At 39.0% G+C, this 27662-nt stretch overlaps 2 protein-coding genes across 7 annotated transcripts in view; one reads left to right on the top strand and one right to left on the bottom strand.

The window, feature by feature from the left end:
• The first annotated feature begins 8502 nt into the window (after positions 1-8502).
• On the top strand, positions 8503-27577 carry GGACT (gamma-glutamylamine cyclotransferase). 4 transcript variants are annotated; one of them, XM_058184795.1, is made up of 2 exons: positions 8503-8606; positions 25339-27576. In XM_058184795.1, exon 2 carries the CDS (start codon positions 25356-25358, stop codon positions 25827-25829), a length of 474 nt encoding a protein of 157 aa, XP_058040778.1. In that variant the 5' UTR covers positions 8503-8606; positions 25339-25355; the 3' UTR covers positions 25830-27576. The 4 variants fall into 4 exon arrangements, 2 of the variants coding, with proteins under 2 accessions (XP_058040778.1, XP_058040779.1); XR_009155307.1 differs by lacking the exon at positions 25339-27576 and adding an exon at positions 10257-11550 and having other exon boundaries at positions 8504-8606; XR_009155306.1 differs by lacking the exon at positions 25339-27576 and adding an exon at positions 10204-11550 and having other exon boundaries at positions 8513-8606.
• PCCA (propionyl-CoA carboxylase subunit alpha) overlaps positions 25513-27662 on the bottom strand; it is a 250707-nt gene continuing 248557 nt past the window's right edge. For 2 of the 3 annotated variants that reach the window (XM_058184791.1, XM_058184794.1), the window contains 2 exons: positions 27573-27656; positions 25513-25651 (listed from right to left, as the gene is read on the bottom strand). In XM_058184791.1, the coding sequence (XP_058040774.1) occupies positions 25619-25651; positions 27573-27656 (117 nt within the window). In that variant the 3' untranslated portion in view covers positions 25513-25618. The remainder of the gene's footprint in view (positions 25652-27572; positions 27657-27662) is intronic. The other variant, XM_058184793.1, reaches the window with a different exon arrangement.

The raw sequence follows: 27662 nt of genomic DNA, 5'->3' as shown, positions 1-27662 counted from the left end.
ATGAAGTTGCCCTACTAATATTTTTAAATGACAGGTCCTTATATTTCTTTTATTCTCCAGCCCACAGTATAACAGAATAATGGAGTTGGAAGGGATCTTGGAGGCTTTCTAATCCAACCCCCTGCTCAGGCAGAAAACCCTACACCATTTCAGACAAATGGTTATCCAATCTCTTCTTTAAAAACTTCCAGTATTGGAGCACCCACAACTTCTGGAGACAAGTCGTTTCACTCATTAATCATTCTGTCAGGACATTTCTCCTTAGTTCTAGGTTGGTTCTCTCCTTAATTAGTTTCCATCCATTGCTTCTTATTCTGCCTTCAGGTGCTTTGGAGAATAGGTTGACCCTCTCTTCTTTGTGGCAGTCTGTAGACGCAGCTTACAATTGTATTCAGCTATTCCAGTTTTTTTTAAAAGTTTTCCCTCTTCTCCCAACATACTTTCTAAACAGCTTCATCAACCATGTGATTGAGGATGCCGCCAGGGTTAGGATCTCCCCAGCTTCTATGGACCTCCTGATGTGGCACACACACACATCGCTTCAGTTGCCTGGCACTGCCCTTCGTGAGCATTTTTGCTTGGACTGCAAATATATCAAAACCTGGCTTGCACAGTGCGTCTGCATGTGCTCGTCCAGCATTCTGAATAGCATCAGTCAAGCATTACACCGCTTCTTTATATACAGAGACTTTTCCTTCTGAAGAAGGTTACGTCTGCTTAAATACTATATGAATGTAGAGCTTTTTTTTTTTTTGAACCAGTGCCAGGTTTGCAATTAACAAACAGAACTAGCAGGAGCCTGTTAGTTCTGTGATGCAAATGTCTGAAAGAGACCTGGGTTTTGCCAGTTGTCTGCTCCATTGTCAAGTTCTTACAGATGCTTCACTGAGGTCACACGTAAGTTAAGAGAGGTGCAGGGCAAAATGGAGAGTATTCTCCCAGCACCTCACACAAGCTTGAAAGTTTCCTCCTAATTAGCCCTCTGTATTTTTGTTGGCCCTGTCAGCTGAGCTACTTTGAGACATGCACTTCTGTAGAAACCAGAACTAGGCTATAACTTTCTGTATTTTATTTTTATTTATTTATTTATTTATTTTGTCACAACAATATACATAAGCATCACACAAAAAGATTATATAGTATATAAACATATATATGAAGAAATATAAGGAGGTATAAGCATATATATAGGTCTTTGGTTGTTCGGGTTTTCTCCCGTGTAAAATTAGAAGTGTCTTGGCGACGTTTCGACGAAGTCTCATTCGTCATCTTCAGGCTTCAACTTCGTGCTTCTGGGAGCAATGTGTGATTGCAGCTGTTTCACATTGCTCTGTTACACATTGTTACACATTGCTGTTACACATTGCTCCCAGAAGCTGTTACACATTGCTCCCAGAAGCACGAAGCTGAAGCCCGAAGATGACGAATGAGACTTCGTCGAAACGTCGCCAAGACACTTCTAATTTTACACGGGAGAAAACCCGAACAACCAAAGACCTACATACAAACACCCGTGAAAACCTCAGAAAACAAATATATAATATATGCCATTTTGTTTTTGTATGGAGTTTTGCATCCCAGCTCTAAAGCACAGCCCCAGTTTGAGTTATAATTTTCATTGGTGAGGATATCATGAGAATGCCTGCTTTAAATTCAGTACACTTAAGTAAGGCTAGTAAACCAGTGTGGCTGCAAAGAGAACATGAATGCATAGTTACTCATTTTTGGGTATCCAAGCCAACCACTGGTCAGACATATTCCAATTACCACAAGAAGCATTGAAGAATTAAATAAAGGGCAACACTTACAGTACTTTTGGTGATTCAAAAAATCGCTAAGGAAGGCCAAATCTCCTTGGTACATGGATGCAGCACCTTAGATAATCACCTGGCTATAAAGAGGGGAGGGGGACACCACAGATGGAGTTGATAGCAAAGCACTTATTCCTGTTGCCAAGGGTGGCACTACATGGCATGTCAGCAAATTCTCTAAGAGTCTAATTTGCCTCAGAGACGAACCCTAAAGGCAACCATATTCCTTTTTTAAAGCTTGCAAAGGGAGTTGTGTTTTGCCTGGCATCTGTTTCATTATCATACGAACATGATTCCTAATGTTCAATGTTTCTACCTAACATTGAATTGCATGGCAGGATTGTCAGTAATTATTAACATTCTGGGTGCGCAAAAATTAAGCTGTAAATATATTTTGCTAGTTGGCTGATCATTATCTTCTATGGCCAGCACTATGTAATAATATATAATAATATATATAATATATAATATATATAATATATATAATATATATATAATATATATATATATATATATATAATATATATAATAATATATAATGCAATATTATTTGGACTTGAAAACACAAACGAACCAGATATCAATAAGATTCACAACATCATTGGAAATTATAATTCATCAACCATCTCCCCAAATGAAATAATTGCTGTCTCCAGAGATGGATCAGAATATAAAAACAGCGATGGGACAACAGCACCAAGATTTTGTAGAGTCACATGAACTAATGAGGACAGTAAACGCAAATTCATAAATACTATAAACTCAATTGCTAAATCCAACCCTACCTACAGTAAACTTAGATCACGTCCTGATCTATCCTTTCTACAACGGATACGTTCTCGTGAACTTCGCACAGAATTTAAAAGAAGACAAGACAATGGTGAATCCAACCTATACATCGACTACGGTGCTGATTGCACAAAAAATAAAACCTGCAATCAAAAAATCACCTCCAAACCCCCCATCACCCATAACAATCAACCAGCCATCCCAGTATTCAATCAAGTACCCATGCCCCTACCTCCCATTCAATCAACCATCTTACCAGCCATCCAACCAACAATCCAACCAGCCATCCAAACAACCATCCAAACAGCCATCCAAGCAGCCATCCAAGCAGCCATCCAATCAGCCATCCAAACAGCCACCCAACAATCCACCCAACCAGCCATCCAAACAACCAACCATCCAAAACACCCAAACTACCATCCAACCATCTATACAACCATCTATTGTCCACAACCCCCAACCTACTAACACCCAAATCTAGGTATGCACGCCCCTTACCTCTTCAACACCAATCATATCAGATCTCAAATGCAAATTGATAAATGCAAGAAGCATAGTCAACAAATTACCTGAATTTATCCTCTTATTAAACAGTGGCACATTTGATATCATTTTTGTTTGTGAAACATGGCTGAATTCATCCCTTCCTGACTCCATTATCTCAAACAAAGAATATCAAGTCTATCGATCAGATCGGGAAAACCGAAGAGGTGGTGGAGTGGCTATCTTTTACAAAAAGACACTGAATCTAAAAAATATCCAAGTAGCACATAAACTCTCTCTTCCTGAAACTATAGTATGCGACCTATCCCTTGACACTACTCTTCGATTCTTACTATGCTACAGAGCCCCCGACTATGACATTACCCACGCAAATATGCTAACCTCAATGCTAACATGGGCTACCTCTTGCCCATACCCTCTCATCTTCCTGGGTGACTTAAATCTACCTCTCATTAACTGGACAACTAATGAATGTTCAACTGACCCAATCCATACTACACTATACAACGCTGTTACAAACCTAGGTCTTGAACAACTTGTAACTAACAATACAAGACTCAACAACTGCCTTGACCTCATCTTCTGCAACAATCCAAACTCAATTTACGGACTACAAATTAAAGAACCTTTTTCAAACAGTGACCACTGCATGATTGATTTTCGTCTCAATATCGTCCATACTTAAATCATCATAACAACAGAACTCCCAACTACAACTTCAAAAAGCCAATTACGACCTTATAAACATCGATCTTTCATTTCTGAACTGGCAAAATCTGTTTGCAACCTGCATAACCGCTGATGACCTCTATAGAATCTTCCTACTTGAAATCAATAGAGTCATTAAATTATATGTACCACGAATGACTACCATGTCCAAGAAAACAAACTACCCATATCAATAAAAAGCTTCAATCAAAAAAAATCCTCTGGAAAAGAAACAAAAAAGGCTATGTTACAAACTTCAGAAACCGTTACAGAAACATATGCAACCAAATTAAAACTGAATGCACAAATTACCACACCAAGCAAGAAGAAAACCTTCTACGCACAAATTCCAATCGTGCCTTTTATAATTTTGTCAACAGTAAACTTAAAGATTCAAGATCCATCCCACCACTAAAAGATTCTAACAACAAAGAATGCAATGACGAAACAGTCAAAGCAAACCTCTTCAACATTTTCTTTGGCTCAGTTTTTGTTAACTCCGATAACACATATCCAACATTCCACAAACGAACCAGCAATGACTATGATGATTTAACTCATATAGATTTCACAGAAGACAACGTTGGTAAAGCTCTTCACAACTTAAAACCATCGCTTTCTATTGGACCTGATGGTCTATGTGCATATTTCTTAAAAAAACTTTCCATTAATATAGCTGAACCCCTAAGTATTATCTTTGATAAAGCTTTCACTACCAGTTCTCTTCCCAAACTTTGGTCACTAGCCACAGTCATCCCCATCTTCAAAAAAGGAGACCCCAGCTTAGTCGAAAACTACAGACCGATCTCCCTTTGCTGCGTCACCTGCAAAGTCATGGAATCTATCATCAATCAATCCATTACCTCACACTTAGAAACTAACAACCTACTCTCCAACAAACAATTTGGTTTCAGGAAAAGTTATCATGTAACTAACAATACAAGACTCAACAACTGCCTTGACCTCATCTTCTGCAACAATCCAAACTCAATTTACGGACTACAAATTAAAGAACCTTTTTCAAACAGTGACCACTGCATGATTGATTTTCGTCTCAATATACGTCCATACTTAAATCATCATAACAACAGAACTCCCAACTACAACTTCAAAAAAGCCAATTACGACCTTATAAACAACGATCTTTCATTTCTGAACTGGCAAAATCTGTTTGCAACCTGCATAACCGCTGATGACCTCTATAGAGTCTTCCTACTTGAAATCAATAGAGTCATTAAATTATATGTACCACGAATGACTACCATGTCCAAGAAAAACAAACTACCCATATCAATAAAAAAGCTTCAATCAAAAAAAATCCTCTGGAAAAGAAACAAAAAGGCTATGTTACAAACTTCAGAAACCGTTACAGAAACATATGCAACCAAATAAAACTGAATGCACAAATTACCACACCAAGCAAGAAGAAAACCTTCTACGCACAAATTCCAATCGTGCCTTTTATAATTTTGTCAACAGTAAACTTAAAGATTCAAGATCCATCCCACCACTAAAAGATTCTAACAACAAAGAATGCAATGACGAAACAGTCAAAGCAAACCTCTTCAACATTTTCTTTGGCTCAGTTTTTGTTAACTCCGATAACACATATCCAACATTCCACAAACGAACCAGCAATGACTATGATGATTTAACTCATATAGATTTCACAGAAGACAACGTTGGTAAAGCTCTTCACAACTTAAAACCATCGCTTTCTATTGGACCTGATGGTCTATGTGCATATTTCTTAAAAAAACTTTCCATTAATATAGCTGAACCCCTAAGTATTATCTTTGATAAAGCTTTCACTACCAGTTCTCTTCCCAAACTTTGGTCACTAGCCACAGTCATCCCCATCTTCAAAAAAGGAGACCCCAGCTTAGTCGAAAACTACAGACCGATCTCCCTTTGCTGCGTCACCTGCAAAGTCATGGAATCTATCATCAATCAATCCATTACCTCACACTTAGAAACTAACAACCTACTCTCCAACAAACAATTTGGTTTCAGGAAAAGTTATCATGTAACTTACAACTTCTCCACTGCAAAAACATATGGACTTCAAATCTAGATCAAGGCAAATCAATAGATGCAATCTACATAGACTTCTGCAAAGCTTTTGACTCAGTAGTACACGATAAACTTCTCCTTAAACTAACATCCTATGGCATCTCAGGACCCCTCCACAAATGGATATCTGCTTTTCTGTCTAACAGACAACAAGTGGTCAAAATTGGCAATGCTTTATCAAATCCTGTTCCTGTCAAGAGTGGCGTTCCTCAAGGCAGCGTCCTTGGACCAACACTCTTTATTCTATACATTAATGATCTTTGTGACCATATCTCAAGTAATTGTGTTCTCTTTGCTGACGATGTCAAACTATTTAACACCACAGACAACACTTCTATCATTCAAAACGACCTTGACCATCTAACCGCTTGGTCTAAAATTGGCAGCTCCAAATTTCAACCAGCAAATGCTCAGTCTTACATATAGGAAAAAGAACTCTAAAACTAAGTACATACTAGATGGACATTACCTTACAGACGACCCCATCCCGTTAAAGACCTTGGAGTTTTCATGTCAAATGATCTAAGTGCCAAAGCCCACTGCAACTACATAGCAAAAAGCTCTAAGAGTTGTAAACCTAATTTTATATAGCTTCTTTTCCAAAAACACCACACTACTAACCAGAGCATATAAAACATTTGCTAGACCAATTCTAGAATACAGCTCACCTGTTTGGAACCCTCACCACATCTCTGACATCAATACAATTGAACGTGTCCAGAAATATTTTACAAGAAGAGTTCTCCATTCCTCTGAAAACAACAAAATACCTTATCCCACCAGACTTGAAATCCTAGGCTTAGAAAACTTGGAACTCCGTCGCCTTCGACAAGACCTAAGTTTAACTCACAGAATCATCTATTGTAATGTCCTTCCTGTCAAAGACTACTTCAGCTTTAATTGCAATAATACAAGGGCAACCAATAGATTTAAACTTAATGTAAACCGCTTTAATCTAGATTGCAGAAAATATGACTTCTGCAACAGAATCATCAGTGCTTGGAATACTTTACCTGACTCTGTGGTCTCTTCCCATAATCCTAAAAGCTTTAACCAAAAACTTTCTACTATTGACCTCACCCCATTCCTAAGAGGACCATAAGGGGCGTGCATAAGCGCACAAACATGCCTACCGTTCCTGTCCTATTGTTTTTCTTTTCTTCTTCCTATATATGTTTATATGTGTATATACTATATAATCTTTTTGTATGATGTTGTGACAAATAAATAAATAAATAAAATAAAAAATGTGTCAGTGTGAATTTAGGTAATTGGGCTTATTCAGTAAACAGTGGCTCTGTTAGCATGACAATGTAAGTTCAACCCTCTCATTGGAAAGTAATAATTACACTGTAAGATTTATGGGCTGCAATCAAATTCAATCCTACCTCCAATACCTAATTCAGCGACCCCCTTTCAAAAATACTGTAAGTGCTTCTAAGAACACATACAAAAATGTATACACAGGAAGAGAACCCTTCCTTTATGTAGAACAATGATGGTGAACCTATGATACACGTCAAAGGTGACATGTCACAATGTTTCCAGCATTCACCAACACACCACAACTATTCTTCATATATGCCTTCTAATATGATTTTTGGAGTCTGTAGAGGGCACATAAGAAAGATGTATGTTTGAGGAATGTCAGAAGATGAACATTTTAAGTGGCAGCGGTGGCCCTAAGGCTGAAAACATGAGGCCAGGCCTTCTACTGCAGGCCCAGCCTTGGCACTGCTATTGAGTGCCACCGTTCATAGTAACCTAGATGTGGGGAGATGGGGAAGTTTTTCTTTCATTTGGATCAAGCAGTCAAGTTAGGCATTTCCAAATTTTTGACACGCTCTGACCAAATTGTTGCCATCACTGGTATAGAACATCATGCCCTTGAAGATCACATTAGCCCAGATCTTGCTGATTTTTCACAAGGTCCTGAAAATATGCTTTTTGCCAACAGACTGGAGATCTGGGAGTGTGGCAGCCCCTGCAACAGCTGTACAGTCCTGTTGTTTTGATGAATGGGTTTCTTGGCTGCGAGTTTTATGTATTTTATTGTTTTATATGCTTTCCTATTTTTTTCTTGTTTTTAATTTGTTGTGCAGGTAGTCCTCAACTTACAAGTTTCTTTAGTGACCATTCAAAGTTACAACGGCACTGTAAAACATGACTTATGACTGTTTTTCATAGTTATGACCTTTGCAGCATCCCCATGATCACGTGATCAAAATTCAGATGCTTGGCAACTGGTTCATACTTATGACAATTGCTGTGTCCCAAGCTCGTTATGATCACCTTTTTGCAATCAATATATAAAGTCACACACACATGTATAAAGGAACATGAATAAACATTTGCAACATTTGGTGGGGAAAAAATGTCACACCTTCTTGCAAACAACCACCTCTACATCAGGGGTCTCCAACTGTGGCAACTTTTAAGCCTGGTGGACTTCAACTCCCAGAACCCCCCCAGCCAGCAAAGCTGGCTGGGGAATTCTGGGAGTTGAAGTCCTCCAGGTTTAAAGTTGCCACGGTTTGGAGACCCCTGATGTACATAACCGAAAAGTCCCTTTCTAGTCCAGCCCTATTGTGACGGAAGGCGGATCCGCCCAATCATCGGCTGTTAAAGGGCCCCAACCCGGAAACTGAGGTGAAAAGGTCCGCGAATTTTGTAGCCTAGCAAGTCGGTCGAGGCGGACTCGACGGCCGTTCAAGCTGGCAGGTGAGCTTTTTAAAGGGGTGGAGAGTCCAGCCTGCCGTAAACCCCCCCCCCGTCCCGAGATTGGTGCCAGTGTTTTCGAAGGTGATTGGCTAAGAAGCGTCATGTGAAATTCGTGGAGGGCCCGGGGAAGGTGGTGGGGGCTTAAGAGTGAGAGAAATATCGAACGTTGGCTTGGAGCGGGTTTTCAAAAGGAGCGGCGCGTGCCCTCGCGAGGTCACGTGAGGGGAGGCGAGCGATCGTATTGGTAGACCGCGGTTTAAGACCCTCGATGGAGACATATGGAAGGAGCTTTTGTGGTTGTCATTGGCGACGGGCGGTCTCGGCGTAGAGCGAAGCCCGAAGTCTCTCTGGCTCGAGGGAATTAACTCTCTCCCCTTGAGCGGAGTCGTAAAGATTAACTATTTTTAGTGGGAGAAGAGAGTATGAACGTGCTGACGAAAACGTTCCGTCCGGGATTGCACTGCTTACCCGGTCTGGTGCGCAGACGCAGAAAGGCCTTTGCCCTCGATCGAGGGTCAGGGAAAAGGTTTCATGGCTCTTATCGGGTATTTTCGGGGGAATAGCCTCCTCCAGAGGCTGGACTCTCTTGAGCTGAAGCGATCAGGCCTCAGGTATAATGGCTGATTTGGACGTGCGACTTTCAAAAAGCAGCCGCAGAAAAGTCATCCCGTTGAATAGCTTTGAGAGTTGGAACCAGAAAATTTAGTATATCTCATCCAATCAAAAGGGACCTTGGAGGTCTTCTAGTCCAACCCCCTGCTCAAGCAGGAGACGCAATACCATTTTGGACAGATGACTGTACAGTCTCCTCTAAAACAGGGGTCTCCAACCTTGTCAACAACCAAGGGGGGTCTCCAGCCAGCTTTGCTGGCTGAGGAACTCTGGGAGTTGAAGTCCACAAGTCTTAAAAGTTGACAAGGTTGGAGACCCCTGCTCTAAAAAGCCTCCAGTGATGAAGCACCTACAACTTCTGAAGGCAAGCTGTTCCACTGGTTAATTGTTCCGACAGGAAAATTTTCCTTAATTTCAGATTGCTTCTTTCCTTGATTAATTTCCATCCATTGCTTCTTGTCAGGTGCTTTGGAAAATGTTAGCCCTCTTCTGTGTGCCAGCCCCTCATCCTTGTAATATAGTTCAAAACCATATTCCGAATTTCAGCTGTGAGAACCTGATCAAATTTATATGCCATGCAATAGAGAAGGGATTTCTCTATGGTCTTTAAAATGGGCTTTTTCTGGTCAGTATCAGAACAGCATATATTTTACCCTTTTTACATACATACATAGATGTTGAGGTTCTATTTTGTTTATGATGAGGTTCATGTTATAATTATGATGGTTGTGGGTGTTTTTACTTTCTATGTGGTGTGAAACAAGCTATTGTGACCTATAATATATTGGTTCGGTTAACCCAGCCATTTTGGGTTTACTAAATCATAGCTAGTATCTCCCCACATCTAGGATGTGCAATGGGTCTTCTGCTGACAACTATATTAGTGACTTTATTATGTTTTTTTACAAAAGTATGATGCATTCATTTAATGTACACATAAATATTAAGATAATCTATTGCTGATCCTTGAGCATTTCTTTTGCAGGAGGAATACTCTGTGATAAACTAATTTAAATCTGATTTCTTTCCACTGATCAGAATGGCCCTGTTACCACTAAGGAATCACTCTTCCATAAGCTACAATGGCTCCCGGTTTGCTTCCAGGTGCAATTCAAGGTGTTGGTTATCACATTTAAAACCCTTCATGGCACAGGTCCAGGCTATCTGAGGAACTTTTCTCACCCCAATGACACTGGTCTGCCCAACTCTATCTATCTGTCAAATCCTGTTCCTGTTAAAAGTGGCGTTCCCCAAGGCAGCGTTCTTGGACCAACACTCTTCATATTATACATTAATGATCTCTGTGACCATATTACAAGTAGTTGTGTTCTCTTTGCTGACGATGTCAAACTATTTAACACCACCAACAATACAGCTATCCTCCAAAAAGACCTTGACTTTTTATCTGAATGGTCTAAAACTTGGCAACTCCAAATCTCAACCAGCAAATGCTCCGGCTTACATATTGGAAAAAAGAACCTAAACACTAAGTACAAGCTCGATGGACATTACCTTACTGATGACCCCCACCCTGTTAAAGATCTAGGAGTTTTCATATCAAATGATCTAAGTGCCAAAGCCGCTGTAACTACATCATAAAAAAGGCCTTAAGAGTTGTAAACCTAATCTTGCGTAGCTTCTTCTCCAAAAACACTACACTACTAACCAGAGCATATAAAACATTTGCTAGACCAATTCTTGAATACAGCTCGACTGTCTGGAACCCATACCACATTTCTGACATCATTACGATTGAACGTGTCCAGAAATATTTTACAAGAAGAGTTCTCCACTTCTCTGAATACAACAAAATACCTTATGCTACCAGACTTGAAATTCTGGGTTTAGAAAATTTAGAACTATGCCGCCTTCGACATGACCTGAGTTTAACTCAGAATCATCTATTACAATGTCCTTCCTGTCGAAGACTATTTCAGCTTCAATTGCAACAATACACGAACACACAATAGATTTAAGCTTAATGTTAACCGCTCCAATCTTGATTGCAGAAAATATGACTTCAGTAACAGAGTTGTTAATGCTTGGAATACAGTATCTGACTCTGTGGTCTCTTCCCAAAATCCCCAAAGTTTCAACCAAAAACTGTCTACCATTGACCTCACCCCATTCCTAAGAGGTCTGTAAAGGGCATGCATAAGAGCACCAGCGTGCCTACCGTTCCTGTCCTATTGTTTCCTTTTTGTTATATCCAATTAATATAGTTATTACATACTCATACTCATATATATGCTTATATATTGTATAATTATTTCATGCTTATGCTTATATATACTGTGTGACTAAATAAATAAATAAACTGCTGGCAGAAGGAGCATGCTGCAGGTCCCATTAGTCAAGGAATTTCAGCTTGTGGGGTCCAGGAAAAGAACCTTTTCTACTGTGGCACCTGCCCTTATCCCCAAGGGGAGATCTGCTCCCACTTTGCTTATCCATCAGGGCCTGAAGACCTGGCTATGGCAGTTGCCTTGAGCCCCAACAGGGGAGTATTATACTGGAGGTGGTTGACAGATTAAGAGACAACCCCACTTCCCTTCCCATGTGCATCCTCCCCATCTTTCCTCCCCATCTTTTTAACTGTACTGTATTACTGCTATTAGGAATATTTATTGCTCATGGTTTTATTGGTTTTTAATGTTTCTAAGCTGTCCAGAATCTAGAGAAAGGTGGCAAACAAATAACTAAACGGATTGATTACCGTAAGTGAAATTTGCCTGCTTTGCTAACGTAAAACAGAATAATACTTCTGAGCTCTTTTTCATAACTCTGTGAAAGTGGAAAGGAAGTGGTTCAGTCTGAAATATTTTGTGGCTTATCCTAATAATAATAATTGGTTTTGCTGTACATGCGATGAATCCTAAAATGAAGTGCATTATATTACTCCAAATAATTTGCAGTGCAGAATGAATTTATACAGGCATGAGTTCAGTTTACCAGAGAATCTTAACAAAATATGCTTTAGGCTACATATATTTATACTATCATTTATCATATAAAATGTCTGTAAAGTGTAACATACCTATTTTTGTTCTCTTCCTTGCTTCCTGGAAAGACAAACCATACTAAGGAATCTTTTGCCATTGAGGATTATACTCTGGAATAAATTGATGATTCTTTTTTTAAATGCAGGGTGTTCCTAGGAATATGAACCACTGAATGCATGTTTAGAATTGTAATAATAATGTTTCCTTTTAGTCTGTTTTGAGCAAATCAGAGAAAATTGTTGGCTATCACGTAGTACCTATCTATTATTTATCTATGGAGGATTACAGGGCTCAAAATGCCATATATATTCATGAAAAAATGCTCAGCCAAATCCCTTTAGTTTAAACTAGTAAGTCATATAAAAGAATCAGAGTGACTTGGAGAGATACATTTTTTGTACACTTTGCCCTATAATAATGCTATAAATATATTAAAAATTCTACAAAACTTTACAAGTACAGTCAATCATTTTGTGATATTAATACCAAGGAGGATAAAAATAAAACACGGAAAAGGAATTACTGAATTGTAATGTAATAATTACTTGCAGAGAAGTGCCCTTTTCAAAATAAATAGAACATTAAAAAAATCTTAGTTTTGAAAATGTTAGTTCTGAATTGTTAATTTTTTGCCTTAACTGAAAAGAGAGTTCTATTTTAATTCACTAACTGTTAAATAAAGTTTTCAAGTCAAATTCAAAACTTATTTTTTTAGGAATCGTAGCCTAATATTCCCTCCAGCTCAAAGTATTTATAGTAGAGCTGTATAACAAAGATTTATAAGAATTCTATCAATCAGCATGACAATTGCTACAAAAAAAATGTAGAAGAATCTGGAAATGCTGTTGAAGAAGGATGAAGAGTAAATCGGATTGAACATGAGTAAAAACCCATATTTGGGGTTACATTTTGCTGACAATGGAGTGAAACATCCTTTTTTCTCGGACTTTATTACATTTGCAATTGCCCATCATCCAGCCCCTCATTTCAGGCAATCTGGTCCTACTGGGAAAGGATGAGCTGCAGGGCCACTGTGAGGAATATTCTCATATTTGGCAGATAAGAATTGTTCACAATCGCTCAGAGTTGGACTCTAATGGGCAAGGCCTTATGGAGTTGTCTGGAGTGAATTCAGCCCTGTGTTTTCTGAGGAAGGGTTATCTGGTCTGTTAACTCAGCCACCTGTTTGTTAGAACCAGGTCCCTTCTGAGTGGTGAAAGTCACCCAGGAGATGATCTGTAATTAGGTTCGTACAATGTCTTAAGGGGAACACCACTTAAATTCTTTAAGGAAGGAAGATATAGTCCCTTAATCCTTGAAGGAGTTTTCTGGTATACACTCTCCTTAAGCAGACACTAGACCCAACAGTTCTGGATAACTATCATTCAGCATTTCCTTTTATAGAGGAGGTCAGATTTCAGTTCTAGAGAACTTGAAGGAAGCAGATTATTTGGACTTGTTCACGTCAGCATTTAGTACAAAGACTGGGCCGATTGTGCTTTCTGATGGCTTGTGACCAAACCATGGTTTTAGTTAGGCATGTTCATTGCAGAGACTGTATAGATCACTCTTTTGTGGAGCTGAGGTGGGTGTGTCCATCATGCGCCTTGATCTCTCAGTGGTTTTCAATACCATTAATCATGGTATTCTTTTTGACAGGCTATGGGGATTGGGCATTTGGAACACCATACTATGGTGGTTGCCTATTTTCTCTGTGGCTGGTTTCAGTTGATGTTGACAAGAGGAGAGAGATTGTGACTACAGCCCTTACTTGTGAGTGCTGCAGGGCTTGACACTCCTGCTGTTCCACATCGCCATGAAACTGCTGGGTGAAATCATCAGTTGGGTTGAGTATCATGATAATGTCCAATTATACAACTTGGCCTCAGACCATGTAAGTGATGTTATTGATGTCCTGTACCAGTTCCTGGAGGCTGTGTGGATTTGGATGGGAAGGAACAGACCTAGGCTTAATCCTAGCTGTGAGTCTCCATCTTTAGCCTTGGATTCAGCTGCACTTTCCTATTCAAGACTGGTGCACAATTAAGGAATAATTTTGGACTCGTGGCTTTTGCATGAAAAGCAGATGGCAGCTGTGGCCAATGGAGAAAGGGCCTTTGCAGTGATTCATCTCATGTGCCAGTTGTACCCATTCCTGAATCAGAAGGCTCTCCAGATGGTCACTAATGTCCTAGGCAGTGGAGCTGCCCTTGAAAAGCACCCAGAAGCTTCAGCTGGTTTGTAAGCATGGGCAGTAATAAGCATACTGCAATACAGATAGTCCTCATATTATGACCCGTTTCTTATCAATCATGCAAACTTATGACGAGTCCAAAAAAGGTATTTATGACTCAGATTCAAAATTCTGATATCTGCAGTCATTTGACCATGATTTATTGGGGAGGGGGGTTGCTGGAAACTGGCACTTATTTTCAGTTTCCAGCAAAAAATGCCAAATGCAAATAATAAATTTGCTTAACAACCACTGCAAACAAATGTCATAAAATCAGGCCAGTCCCTTAATGACCAGCGCAACTTAAAATCATAATTCCAGGCTCAATTATAGTCATAAATTGAGAATTATCTGTATGTTTATGTGACACCACCACTCTATAAATTGCACTTTTTTGGGTTTTAAGTATAATTCAAAGATTACTAATTTCCAACACCACCTATAAAGGAACGCACACATGGGTACTAACTACCATGTAGATAACAGTTGGTAATCTTATCTTTTTTTTAATGTTTAAGCATTTCTTTGTTTGATTAATAATTGTGAAGAAATACTGTATCTGTTATTACTTCATCCTATGGTTATCTATTAGCAGGCAAAAGGTAGTCTACAGTCTCTGGACTAATCTCAATAAAATATTAATGATTGCTGCTTAGTGTCAGTTTGGATAAATTTAATAATAAATTTTATATTTATCACAGTCATTTTTTACAGTGAAGCAGTCAATTCTGCTTAGAATTTCCAATTAATCTTCACAGCTATGTGCAAAGCATTGTGAAGCACATTTTCTGTTAAGTCAAGATTACTTGCTATATGTTAGCCCAGTGCTGAAGTGGAACATTCTGCTTGCAACTTCAGTGTGGAAGAAATGCCATGTGTACAGTGCTATGCCTGACTCATGTTTCAAAGAGGAGTTTGCACCCATTCTTAGGTACAGGTATTGGAGTACTTTGGTTCAGGGAAGACTATAAACGTATCACGGGAATGCTGCAGATCACCAGTGATTTGGGAATTTAGAGAGGAAGAGGATGCAGTTTGAGTCTAGAATTTTGTGAGATGCGGCATGCTTTATGTACCTTTCAGATATGTATGTTTAAAAATGATTTCATACCTTCCTTCATTTCTTCGGGGACTTCTTGACCTTTAAAAGACAGCTGCAAGTAAACAGTGGTCCTATTTCAAATGAAATTCAAATCACCGAATACTTAATCTGTCTGTGAAGTAAAATACAAAGCATTCTCACAGGTATTGTTCAGTGGTTGTAATGCTGTTTGTTTTCACAAACCAGGATTTCATAGTTTCAGAGCGGACAACTGCTGAGAGAAGGCTCTAACCTTTTGATTTCAAAGGAGCTGTGGTTTCCACTGGTGCCTCCCTGGCTAATGTAAGAAAGGTGTTTTGCCATAAACGCTTCTGAGATATTTGGTAAGGTTGGACAGCGGCTGGCCCAAGCAGGAAGCCCATAGTCTGCCTCTAAAGAAAATAGCAAGTTACAAAATGAAAGCATCAAAGAACCAACAGGATGCAGTCCCAGGAGTCTCTTCTGGCATGTGGGTCCTTCTTGAAAGTTAGCACTGAGTGAAGAGTGACCTTAAAACTCGCTTTATTCAAACAGACTGCGCTCAGGTTTAAAGTTCAAGGCATTTTGTTTTTTCACCTGCTTCCTACAGTTTTCAGGAACTTCTAAAGAATTAATATGTAACTATATCTGGTCACTGAGCCAACAGTGAGGGCTTTTTTTTTTCTTCCAGAGAAAGTAAAGTTATTGAAGTAAAAAGATAAGAAAAATAGGATGCTGTGTTGCAATAAAGTAAAAATAGGTGCCATCCATACTTCATCTTCTGCCCAAAGGATCTGGAGGCTTCCTATGTATCTCATATGGAAACTATTTAAATAATTTAAAATTTAAATAATTTCCCTTTGATTACTTGGAGTAAAAAAAAATAGGACAAGAGATGCTGGTATTTCTACTTTGTTAGGCTGCAACCACAGAACACATATGCAGGTATTTCTTTTTTTTAAAAAATCACAAATCACATCACACTTACATGACAAGTACAACTGGTCATAAAGGTGAGCCATTGCCAAATTCCAGAAATGCAGTGGGTGGGGGAGTTTGGCAGGGCGTATGTGCTTTATGAGCTATAAAGCGCTCATGCCAAGACTGCCATTTAAGCAACCAGCCAATTCCTGAAATATTCTAACCTATCTTGGTTTGGATCTTGGGGTTTTGAGCTTTAGAAATTGGTTTGTTTAGGTTGCAGTTACAGTTTACTCAAGAAAGGGAAAAGTGAGGAGACAAATAATTTTGTCACCATGCCAGGGGTGCTCCCTTTCCTCTAAATAACAGAAAAGTAAATGATTAAATGAAAATTTTAATAATTTTAGTCAGAGGCTTTTAATGAAAATAAATACAAGTAGTCCTCAACTTACAACAGTTCATTTAATGACTGTTCAAAGTTACAACAGCAATGAAAAAAGTGAGTTATGACCATTTTTCACACGACCATTGCAGCATCCCCATGGTCATGTGATCAAAATTTGGATGGTTGGCAACTGATTCATATATATGACAGTTGCAGTGTCCTAAGGTCATGTGATCACCTTTTGCGACCTTTTTACAACAAAGTCAATGAGGAAACCAGATTCACTTAACACCTTAACAACTGCAGTGATTCACTTAACAACTGTGGCAAGAAAAGTCTTAAAATGGGACAAAATTCACTTAACAAATGTTTCGCTTAGCAACAGAAATTTTGGGCCCAATTGTGGTCATAAGTCAAGGACTGTAGTACATTTTTCTAAATTTTTAGAATATATAGTCAAAATCTTATAAAACTGAATCACAGAAAATCACATGTAAAGTATGTCCATTTCAGCTTTTATCTTATGAAAATGGCTGTTATCATATCAAACTCCTAGCTCTTGGTTACTGAAGCTTTTATTTTGGGTTTTTTTTACTTTTGCTGGATTTACCTAGAGAACAAAACCTTGGAAATAGAGGCAGAGAACTAAGAATCTGCGAGATAACTTTTTACTATTATACTGCTCTTCATTCAGCAGTTATAAGCAAAATTTAAAAAACTAGAATCCAAAATATTGTGCTAATATTCTTGCTAGAAAGACTTGAATTATATTGTAAATTATCATTTTTATTTTTGCACCATTATTAAATAAATATATACAGTATACTAGCCTGATTGACAGATCAAGTTTAAATCTGAGGTTTCTTCTGGGGATGAATAAATGTAGACTTACACCGATATTTTAAGTCCTTTGGATTTAAGTTAATTCACTCTGCTTGATTCCAAATAATGGCAGACAAATGTGGAAAATGTAGCACCGCAGCAATTCATCTGCTGCTCCTTCCATCATAGTAACTAACAGCTATTTTGCTAAACATGGGCATTTCCTAGCACTGCATTACATTCTTGCTGAACAAGAAACAAAATCCAGGAGAAGCCAAACAATGAGTGGACAGCTTGTCCTTCAGTGTCTCTGGCGGGATTCAGTGAGAGCTCATTTCCCTTTAAGTGCCTTATAGCATCTCTTAGAGTCTAGCTTTGGCACCAAAACAACAGGCTTTTCATCATTTCAGTGATGGTTCAGGGAGGTTATAAATACACTATTAGTGGGGAACTAGTATAAGTAAATTGGCAGCAATTTTTAATAGAAATTTTAATAAAAAGAAAAAAAATAAGCAAAAACATGCTCTGCTTATTGACACCAGGACTAGTTACAGCTGCTATTAATATGCTGCTAATGCTCTTACAAGGAATTACTGAATTAGTAGGCTTGAAAACAAAAGCATCCTAACAGGTCTGAATGAGTGATCCTAGTTAAGGTTTTCCAATTATTTTAATTTGTTCTCCCACCCCAATGTATGCCATATGCTTCATTTTTTTAAACTTACCTTTCGGTCCTCAGGTAATAGCAAATAAGCTTTATCAGCAATCTGATAGGCTGTTATAGTTAAAAGAAATTGCTTTTAAAAATGACATACAGATTTCACTCATTTTCCCAGGATATTAAACTTTAATGGCTGTAGTATGAATATTTCATGACAGAATCTTTTCAATAAGTTGTTTTGTCCTGAAGGATATTGTGAGGCCTAATTTCTGATTAGTCAGAACTAGTTAAATACTGTAGTTGCCAACTTTCCTTTGGAATACAAACTAAAGTACATCTATCTCTATTGTTATATGTCTTATTTATACTGCCCAGTTTTTTTCCTGTCATTGTATATAATTAAGCACCAGCTATTGTTATTTCCTCTTGCCATAAGGTAAAGGTAAAGGTTCCCCTCACACATATGTGCTAGTCATTCCCGACTCATCTCTGTTTCAAAGTTGAAGAGCCAGCACTGTCCAAAGACGTCTCTGTGTTCATGTGGCTGGCTAATTAGCCTTTCAATAGAGGTGAAGTGGCTTGTTTATTCAATTTTATTTATTCAATTTCTATAACTGTCCTTCTCAGCCAAGTAACTCTAGGTGGCTCTAAAACTATAAAACAATTAAAACAATAAAGCATCAAAAAAAACCAAAAACCTGCAAGTTCTGGAGCAACAGAAAAGTTAGCATCCGCATTTGTGTACATACATCTGGTTAACAACAACATGGTATCCTTTTGCACAAAATGATTAAATTGAAAGTAATTTTGCAACCTTGATTTCCCTCCCCCCCCCCCCAATAGCTGGAATCCTGATTGCAGGGTACAGCAATGACTGGGAGAGAAATCTATTTTAAACAATGCCTGCAGATTAGTCGAAGGAACAGGATGCGGAAGGTTGTTTGGGATGGGAACCACCAGGATCCCTTGCTCTGTTCCATGCAAAAGAGAAAAAAGGCAGAAGAAGTTCCAGATGTCACACTTCTTCCCTCCTCCACCACCACAGAAGCGGAAAAAAAATGAGCTGGTTAGTTTTCCATTGAAAGGAAAAGAGCAGATGATTGTCACTCTTTCTGCATACAAGCCAAAGCTAAACCACCATAGGGGACCAGAGTTGGTCCTGAACTAATCAAAGTCATGTACACTTAAGGCTACGGGGTGTTACTTGCATGTAATTCCCCATTAACTAAATGCCACCTGGAAGATGCTGCCTGAACATTTAAGCCAGGGGTGTCAAACTTGGGGGCCAGATCCAGCCCACGGGGTGCTTAGATCTGGCCCATGGGTCACCCTGGAAACAGCGAAGGATAGGCCCGTGGTGCCTCTGCCAGCAAAAACAGTTTGCGAGGGCCACTCTCCTGAATTCCCTTTTTGCTGGCTGCAGGAAGCCATGGCAGCTAAAAACGGAGCTTGGGAGCCTGTTTTTGCTGGCAGAGTGCTTGGGTCACCACAGGCACCCCTGACACGAGTGACATTGAGCTGGCCCACCCACCCCAACCCCCCGAGGTCAACCACAACCCTGATGCGGCCCTCAATGGAATAGAGTTTGACACCCCTGATCCAATGCTACAAACATTGGCCTTATTTTAAGCTTTAACTTCCTGACTAGCTATTTACTTCTGTGAAGTAAAAGGAAATCTAAAGGAAAACTATATTCCTATATTTTAAGCAAAGACTTGGAGAGTTTTTTTGCCTCACGGAATCAATTCTGTAACACAGGGGTGTCAAACTTGATTTCATTGAGGGCTGCATCAGGGTTATGTTTGACCTTGGAGGGCCAGGTGTGTGGCCAGGTATGGACGTGGTCATGGTAGGTGTGGTCACAGTGGGCATTTGACACAGGCTCAAGATACATTTTTTCTTTCTTCCCACAGTTTTTTACTATAACCATTTTCCAATCTCTTGTACCAGATATTACTGGCAAACATTTATTACTTCATACTCCACTAAACCTCTTATTTCTAAATTTATACCCCATTGTTTAATAGTAAATTGCTTTTCCAGGCAGAAAAGCTATTTATACTATTGTATTTTTATTATTCAACAAATAAAAATGCCCCCCATGGCCTGTTTTGGCCGGCAGAGGCACTGCGGGCCGGTCCTTTGGTATTTCCAGGCCAGCCCCGCGAGCCGGATTTAAGCACCCCATGGGCCTTGAGTTTGACACCTTTGCTGTAAGAGAATAACCAGAGATTCATTTCTCCATGATACATGGAGATGAAGAAGCTTTCTTCTTTTTTTTGTGAGGAAAATAATTCTCTTTTGTTAAAACATAGATCTATGTTCCCAATGAAGAAATTGCATAATGTAAATAAAGTATATCTTTTACAGATGGATATGAATATTTTAATCCATATTTTCATTTCCTTTTTTATACTTACTAACTTTGGCAAGTGACCTCTTGATTGTGAACAATTTGTTTTACAATTCTCCATTTAAAATTCAAAGTGAGTACAAGTCCCCAATGGGAATTAACTGCACATTTAACTCTGATTCTTTTTCAATACTTCTTCCTGAAGGTCTGCATTTCTTACTCAAATCACAATCTTAACTCAAATTGCAATGTGGAAAATAATGATATTTGTGTTTCAAAGGGAGCCAGACCAACCATCAATAAATTCTTGTCTTTCTGAAAGAATAAGCACCATTTCATGAGAGAAAAAAGAGAAATTGCTGTAGTCTGCTGTTCTATGCTGTTTGCTACTCTGGCTTTGTCATTGTCAACCTGGGCCTACATTAATAACCAGTGTATTCTAAAGTCTTGCTTAGCATGAATTTTCACATGATTTCCTGAAGATTTCTGGAAATTATAGCTTGAAAGCATAAGAATTCATTAAACATGGCCATTTTTTAAAGTTTTAGCCTAAGAGTACCAGTACATCAAGAACTAAGGCAAACTCCATGTCTATCAAGATGCACAGATACAAAAAATAAACTCTCACAGGTACATGGCCATAAATTGCCATATGTATACAAACAATGTCCCAAGATATGCATAACCTTTCCCATGCCATGAACCGACATATAAGTGCACACATGTGCAAACTAAGTTTTTCATTAGGAGGAAAGATGTAGCTCCAGAGACTTGGGCTGGATTTTTTTCTAGAAATATTTTTGTGGGTTTGGTGGTTTGTTCATTTTGCTTGGTTCATTTGTTTCATTTGCCACTTACAAACATTTTGGACTGTTAGAAGGCCAATTTTAATATAATTACAATGCACAACACATGTTCTAACAAATGGGGGAAAAGAAAGGATTTGGAAGAAGTTTAAGTTTATGTATAATTAAGCTCATGTTCAGGTGCATTGTCCACCCTTTAAAACAGGTGTTTCCAACCTTGGCAACTTTTAAGTCCTGTGGACTTCAACTTTCAGAATTCCCAGACAGACAGACTTAACCATGCTGGCTGGGGAATTCTGGAAGTTGAAATCCACAAGTCTTAAAGTTGCCAAGGTTGGACAGCCCTATTTCAAAGTATCTCTATTACCTTTTCCTGACCTACTAGCTTCCAGATGGTTGAATATAGTCATGACAGTGATCACCTCCATCTGGAGTGATGGGGAGGGTTATAGTCTAACATATTTAGAGGACACCAGCCTGAGAAAGGCTACTCTGCACCTGATAATTAGAGATTACATTGTTGTGCTAGAAAAACAGATCTGGTCTTTCCTGGGCAGTTTTTGTCAGAGGAAAATCCTGAAAACATCAGATATATTGAGCTTTCATTAAACAAAACCATTGGGGAGAAAAGGGGATATTACTGGATCTTGTGACTTAAATAAATATAAGGGCTTTTTCCCCTTTGTGCTAGAAAAGCTACTTTAAACATGGGATATAATATACACACAGAGAAGATGACGCTCAACACTTATTTCTGTTAGTGGCATTTTCTTCTCTTTTAAAAACAATATGGCTTGTTAGATTCACTGACAAACAATCTCAGTGGCTGAACTAGATTCAGCATTACTCAAAACACATTTTGCATCCTTTATTAGAAGTATAGTTGTTTGGCCATTCAGATGTGTCTGACTCTTGGCGACTTGATAGTGCTCTCCATGATTAGAAGTATTAGAAATATGAGAACTTGTTTCACTTAAGGATGAAAATGCACCTCAAGAGGTCACCAGATGTTACATCCCTTAACCTTGTGTGTGAAAAGCATATGGAGCCCTGTTATTCCATGTATTTTCAGGTGTAGAGAAAGACAGCTAACCATGTGTCTATCTTCCCCTTTATCCTTCAATACTGAAGAGAGAAATAGCAATAGCACGTAGACTTATATACCACTTTACAGTGCTTTACAACCCTCTCTAAGCAGTTTACAGAGTCAGCATATTGCCCCCAATAATTTGGGTCCTCATTTTACCCACCTCGGTGAGATTTGAACTGGCAAATAGCAGTCAGCAGAAGTAGCCTGCAGTACTGCACTCTAACCACTGCGCCACAACAGCTCATGGTCTCAAAAGATCAGTGGACTGAAGATCTGATATGACTTGGAACCTCTGAGCAAACTGTTCACAGACATAAATTATGTCTGGAGAGTCCAATCAGATAATTTACTTTGCAAGATTTTTTTTTTTAATCCCATCTTTATTATTTTTTGTAAATAAGTTGGCAAACGTACATACTATTCCTTCCTCTGCCTATTTTCCCCACAAGAAATACACATTCCCTGTAATTCCCTGTAAACGTTTACTGTTTTGCTTGTTAGAAGCCAATTGGGAAGCTTGTAAATTCTGTTTTTTTATTATTCATTTCTTATTGGACTGTTGTTCATGTGCCTGTCGTGAAGTCATTTGACTACTAATAAGATTATGGATGCCGTACTAAGTTTCAGACCTATGAAGATATTGGACAATCATTTGTTGAAATGGTATCCTATCTCTCTGACCGGTCGCAAATGGTGTTGACAGGAGGGCAGAGATCGACCGCGAGGCGCCTTACTTGTGGGGTGCCTCAGGGGTCGATTCTCTCGCCTCTCCTGTTCAACATCTATATGAAGCCGTTGGGCGAGGTCATCAGTGGCTTTGGGGTGAGTTACCAGCTGTACGCTGACGATACGCAGCTGTACTTTTCCACCCCGGGCCACCCCAACGAAGTTGTCGAAGTGCTGTCCCGGTGCCTGGAAGCCGTACGGGTCTGGATGGGGAGAAACAGACTCAAGCTCAATCCCTCCAAAACGGAGTGGCTGTGGATGCCGGCACCCCGGTACAGTCAGCTGCAACCGCAGCTGACTGTTGGGGGCGAGTCATTGGCCCCAACAGAAAGGGTGCGCAACTTGGGCGTTCTCCTGGATGGACGGCTGTCGTTTGAAGATCATTTGGCGGCCGTCTCCAGGAGAGCTTTTTACCAGGTCCACTTGGTTCGCCAGTTGCGCCCCTTCCTTGACCGGGATGCCTTATGCACGGTCACTCACGCTCTTGTCACTTCTTGTTTGGATTATTGCAATGCTCTCTACATGGGGTTACCCTTGAAGTGCACTCGGAGGCTTCAGTTAGTTCAGAATGCAGCTGCGCGGGTGATCGAGGGAGCCACACGTTGCTCCTGTGTAACACCGCTCCTGCGCAGTCTGCACTGGCTACCTGTGTTCTTTCGGGTGCGCTTCAAGATTTTGGTTACCACCTTTAAAGCGCTCCATGGCTTAGGGCCCGGGTACTTATGGGACCGCCTGCTGTTACCTTATGCCTCCCACCGACCCATATGCTCACACAGAGAGGGTCTTCTCAGGGTGCCATCCGCCAAGCAATGTCGGCTGGCGGCCCCCAGGGGAAGGGCCTTCTCTGTTGGAGCACCTACCCTCTGGAACGAACTTCCCCCTGGTTTGTATCAACTACCTGACCTTCGGACCTTTCGCCGTGAATTGAAAACGCACTTGTTTATCCAAGCGGGACTGGCCTAAATTTTTTAAACTTTTTGAATTTTAAATTTTAATTGGGGTATTTTTATGAATTTTATGGGTTAAATTTGATGGTTTTAAACTTTCGGCCATTTATAGAATATGTTATTTTAACTTTCTGTTTTAATCTGTATATTGTATTGTTTTTTATAATCTGGCTGTACACCGCCCTGAGTCCTTCGGGAGAAGGGCGGTATAAAAATCTAAATAATAAATAATAAATAAATAAATAAAATACAGGGTCTCCTGCCTGAGCAGGTGGTTGGATTAGAAGACCTCCAAGGTCCCTTCCAATTCTGTTATTCAGAGTTAATGTGAATTGGTCCAAAGTCACCTAATTGGCTTTCATGCATAAGGTAGGAATTGAACTCTCAGTCTCCTGCTTTCTAGCCTGGTGCCTATTAGACCAAACTGGCTCATTCTTTATTTTAACTGTTAAGTAGAACTTTATTTTTAAAAAAGTATGAAAAGCCCTTATATCTGATTTTTATTGTTGTTATTTTGCTTTTTCCTTTTAATTTCTTGTTCTGCTTTTTCCCCTTTGTTCTATTTAATTATTTAAAGGCAAAGTTATGATTCTGCAGACATAGGTTCTTGAAACTGTCTTGATCTTTGCTGAGTTGTCAATATTTTACTGAACTTTTGTAGAGATTAGAAATTTAAATTTAATAATTTTCCGTAATAAATGGCTTCTTTGGAGGAATGTGTTAAACCATTCTCAACTGGGCACAGTTGCCTGATCGGATGGAAAGAGAAGTTATCTTTATTAGCTCAGACTGTAGGTGCAGAAAGCAATGGAATCACGTACATGGCTGCTTAACCCAAATCATAAGACTTTTTTGCGCAGTTGCGGGACCCAATAAAACTTTATAAAGAAACTAAGTTATTACAATTAGGAAGTTGTCTAATATTCATAACAATAATCAACTACTTATTACTTTCACTCTAGTGATACGTTTTTGCAAATGTTAATACAAATGTGAGAAACAGCAGTTTATATTGTTGTTTTGTTTTAAACAAGTGTATTTATTGCTGATGAGAGAGACATTTAAAAAGTCCGCTAATGCAAAATGCAAAAATTAATGCTTTGTTTTCTTTCAGTCCCTTCAGTTGGAAGAATGGTCCGCGTCTTCGTCTATGGGACACTAAAGAAAGGCCAGCCAAACTACCCACACATGATAAATGGGGTCCATGGGACATCCCAATTCCAGGGCAGAGGACTTACAGTGGAGAAATACCCACTGGTGATTGCAGGCAAATATAATATCCCTTATTTGCTGAATAATCCAGGAAAGGGGCACCGTGTTACCGGAGAAATATATTTTGTTGATGATCAGATGTTGCAATTCCTTGATGAATTTGAAGGATGCCCAGACATGTATCAGCGTACTCCAGTGAGAGTTGAGGTACTCAACTGCGAAAATAAAAATAGCAAGTCTGAAGGAATATCAGCAATTAAAAACATTTTGGAATGTTATGTGTATAGCACTACTACTTATCAGCCAGAATGGATGCATCTCCCTTACTATGATAACTATGATTCTTTTGGGAAACATAATCTTTCGTACGTCTTGCGAGAAAGCAGAGAATAAAAGTGGAAAATCAAACAATATTTTTAGCTATGAACACCTACCCAGGTGCTGAAGAAAATCTACCATTTTATGCTGAAATGCACAGCTAATTTATCTCTTCAGAATCTAATTGAATTAGGTTATTAAGTGAACGTCAAGTGAACAAGATGATGAAAGAATGATCCGAATGCCAGCACTTATGAGATGAAGCATTGGTCTTGCTAAGGTTAAACAGGATAATTTAAATATTTCAATTATGTTAGAATACTACCAATATTCAGGTAGTCCTATCACTTCCCAAAATGTGGAATGAATAAATTGGGGGGAGGACATGAATGGAAAAGGAGGCAAAAGTGATACTATTATGCCTTATTTTTTCATTCCATTTCTGGTTAATGGATATTTCTACTCAGCTACTGATTTTAGTACATATAAATTGCTTCCTAATATCTTCAGTTATTTTAAACTGCATTGCTTATTTTTCTGGTTGAAAGTTCTGAACCATCAGTATTCTTGCATTTTTGTCATCAGTGCATAAGCTTTTTATGTCAGTGATGTATCTATTTCTTTTTTGCCACTGAGTTCTTGCAATACTGTAATTTTCATACATCATGTTGCTTTTCTTCATAATATGAATCCTCTTAAAATTGTTGATTGATAAGGGCCGTGGATAGCTCAGGCTGGTAAGAAGCCTGTTATTAGAACACAGCAGCCTGCAGTTACTGCAGGTTCAAACCCGGTCCAAGGTTGACTCAGCCTTCCATCCTTTATAAGGTAGGTAAAATGAGGACCCAGATTGTTGGGGGGGCAATAAGTTGACTTTGTAAATATACAAATAGAATGAGACTATTGCCTTATACACTGTAAGCCGCCCTGAGTCTTCGGAGAAGGGCGGGATACAAATGTAAATTTAAAAAAAAAAGTAGTGAGTTAAAATTCTTGTATTACTACTGGTTTCAAACAAGATAACTTGTTCAAAATTGGCAGAAACCATGGATTTTGATATTTTAAAAAATGACACTATTCTAGAGTTATAGGACCTGAAATATGTCATTGCAGATCCCTCGCATCCTGGACATAAACTGTTTCAACTCCTACCCTCAAAACGATGCTATAGAGCACTGCACACCAGAACAACAAGACACAAGAACAGTTTTTTCCCGAAGGCCATCACTCTGCTAAACAAATAATTCCATCAAGACTGTCAGACTATTTACTGAATCTGCACTACTATTAATCGTTTCATAGTTCCCATCACCAGTCTCTTTCCACTTATGACTGTATGACTATAACTTGTTGCTGGCAATCCTTATGATTTATATTGATATATTGACCATCAATTGTGTTGTAAATGTTGTACCTTGATGAACGTATCTTTTCTTTTATGTACACTGAGAGCATATGCACCAAGACAAATTCCTTGTGTGTCCAATCACACTTGGCCAATAAAAATTCTAATCTATTCTATGTCGTCTCTTCCATTTGAAATAAATCTAGATTTTCTTAAATGTGGCAATATATAATAAGAATGGAGGACAACAGTACATTGCTGCTTCATCTGCTGTAAGGGAAAGAGAGGCAAAGCCTGGGAGCAGAGTCAAAAGAGGAATTAGCCTGAGTCTACATACCCGTAAGCAGTCCAAGTCCAGCCTCTCTTGAATTCCCTTAATTCTTATCTATTGCCAATTGTTAATTGACTAGGTTCCTGTATATATGCATTAGCAATAAATCTGATTAACAGCAACTTGATTCTTTGTGCCTTACATTTGCTATCTTGATTGGTCTCTGATAAGCTAGTCCATCAAAAATTTCATCTGCATCCATCTGACTGTATGAATCTGGTAACATCTGAAA

The sequence above is a fragment of the Ahaetulla prasina genome, chromosome 5 (genome assembly GCF_028640845.1).
Source record: "Ahaetulla prasina isolate Xishuangbanna chromosome 5, ASM2864084v1, whole genome shotgun sequence".
Taxonomy (NCBI): Eukaryota; Metazoa; Chordata; class Lepidosauria; order Squamata; family Colubridae; genus Ahaetulla; species Ahaetulla prasina.
The sequence above is the reverse complement of the archived record's forward strand: the minus strand, read 5'-3'. Positions and strand labels throughout refer to the sequence as shown.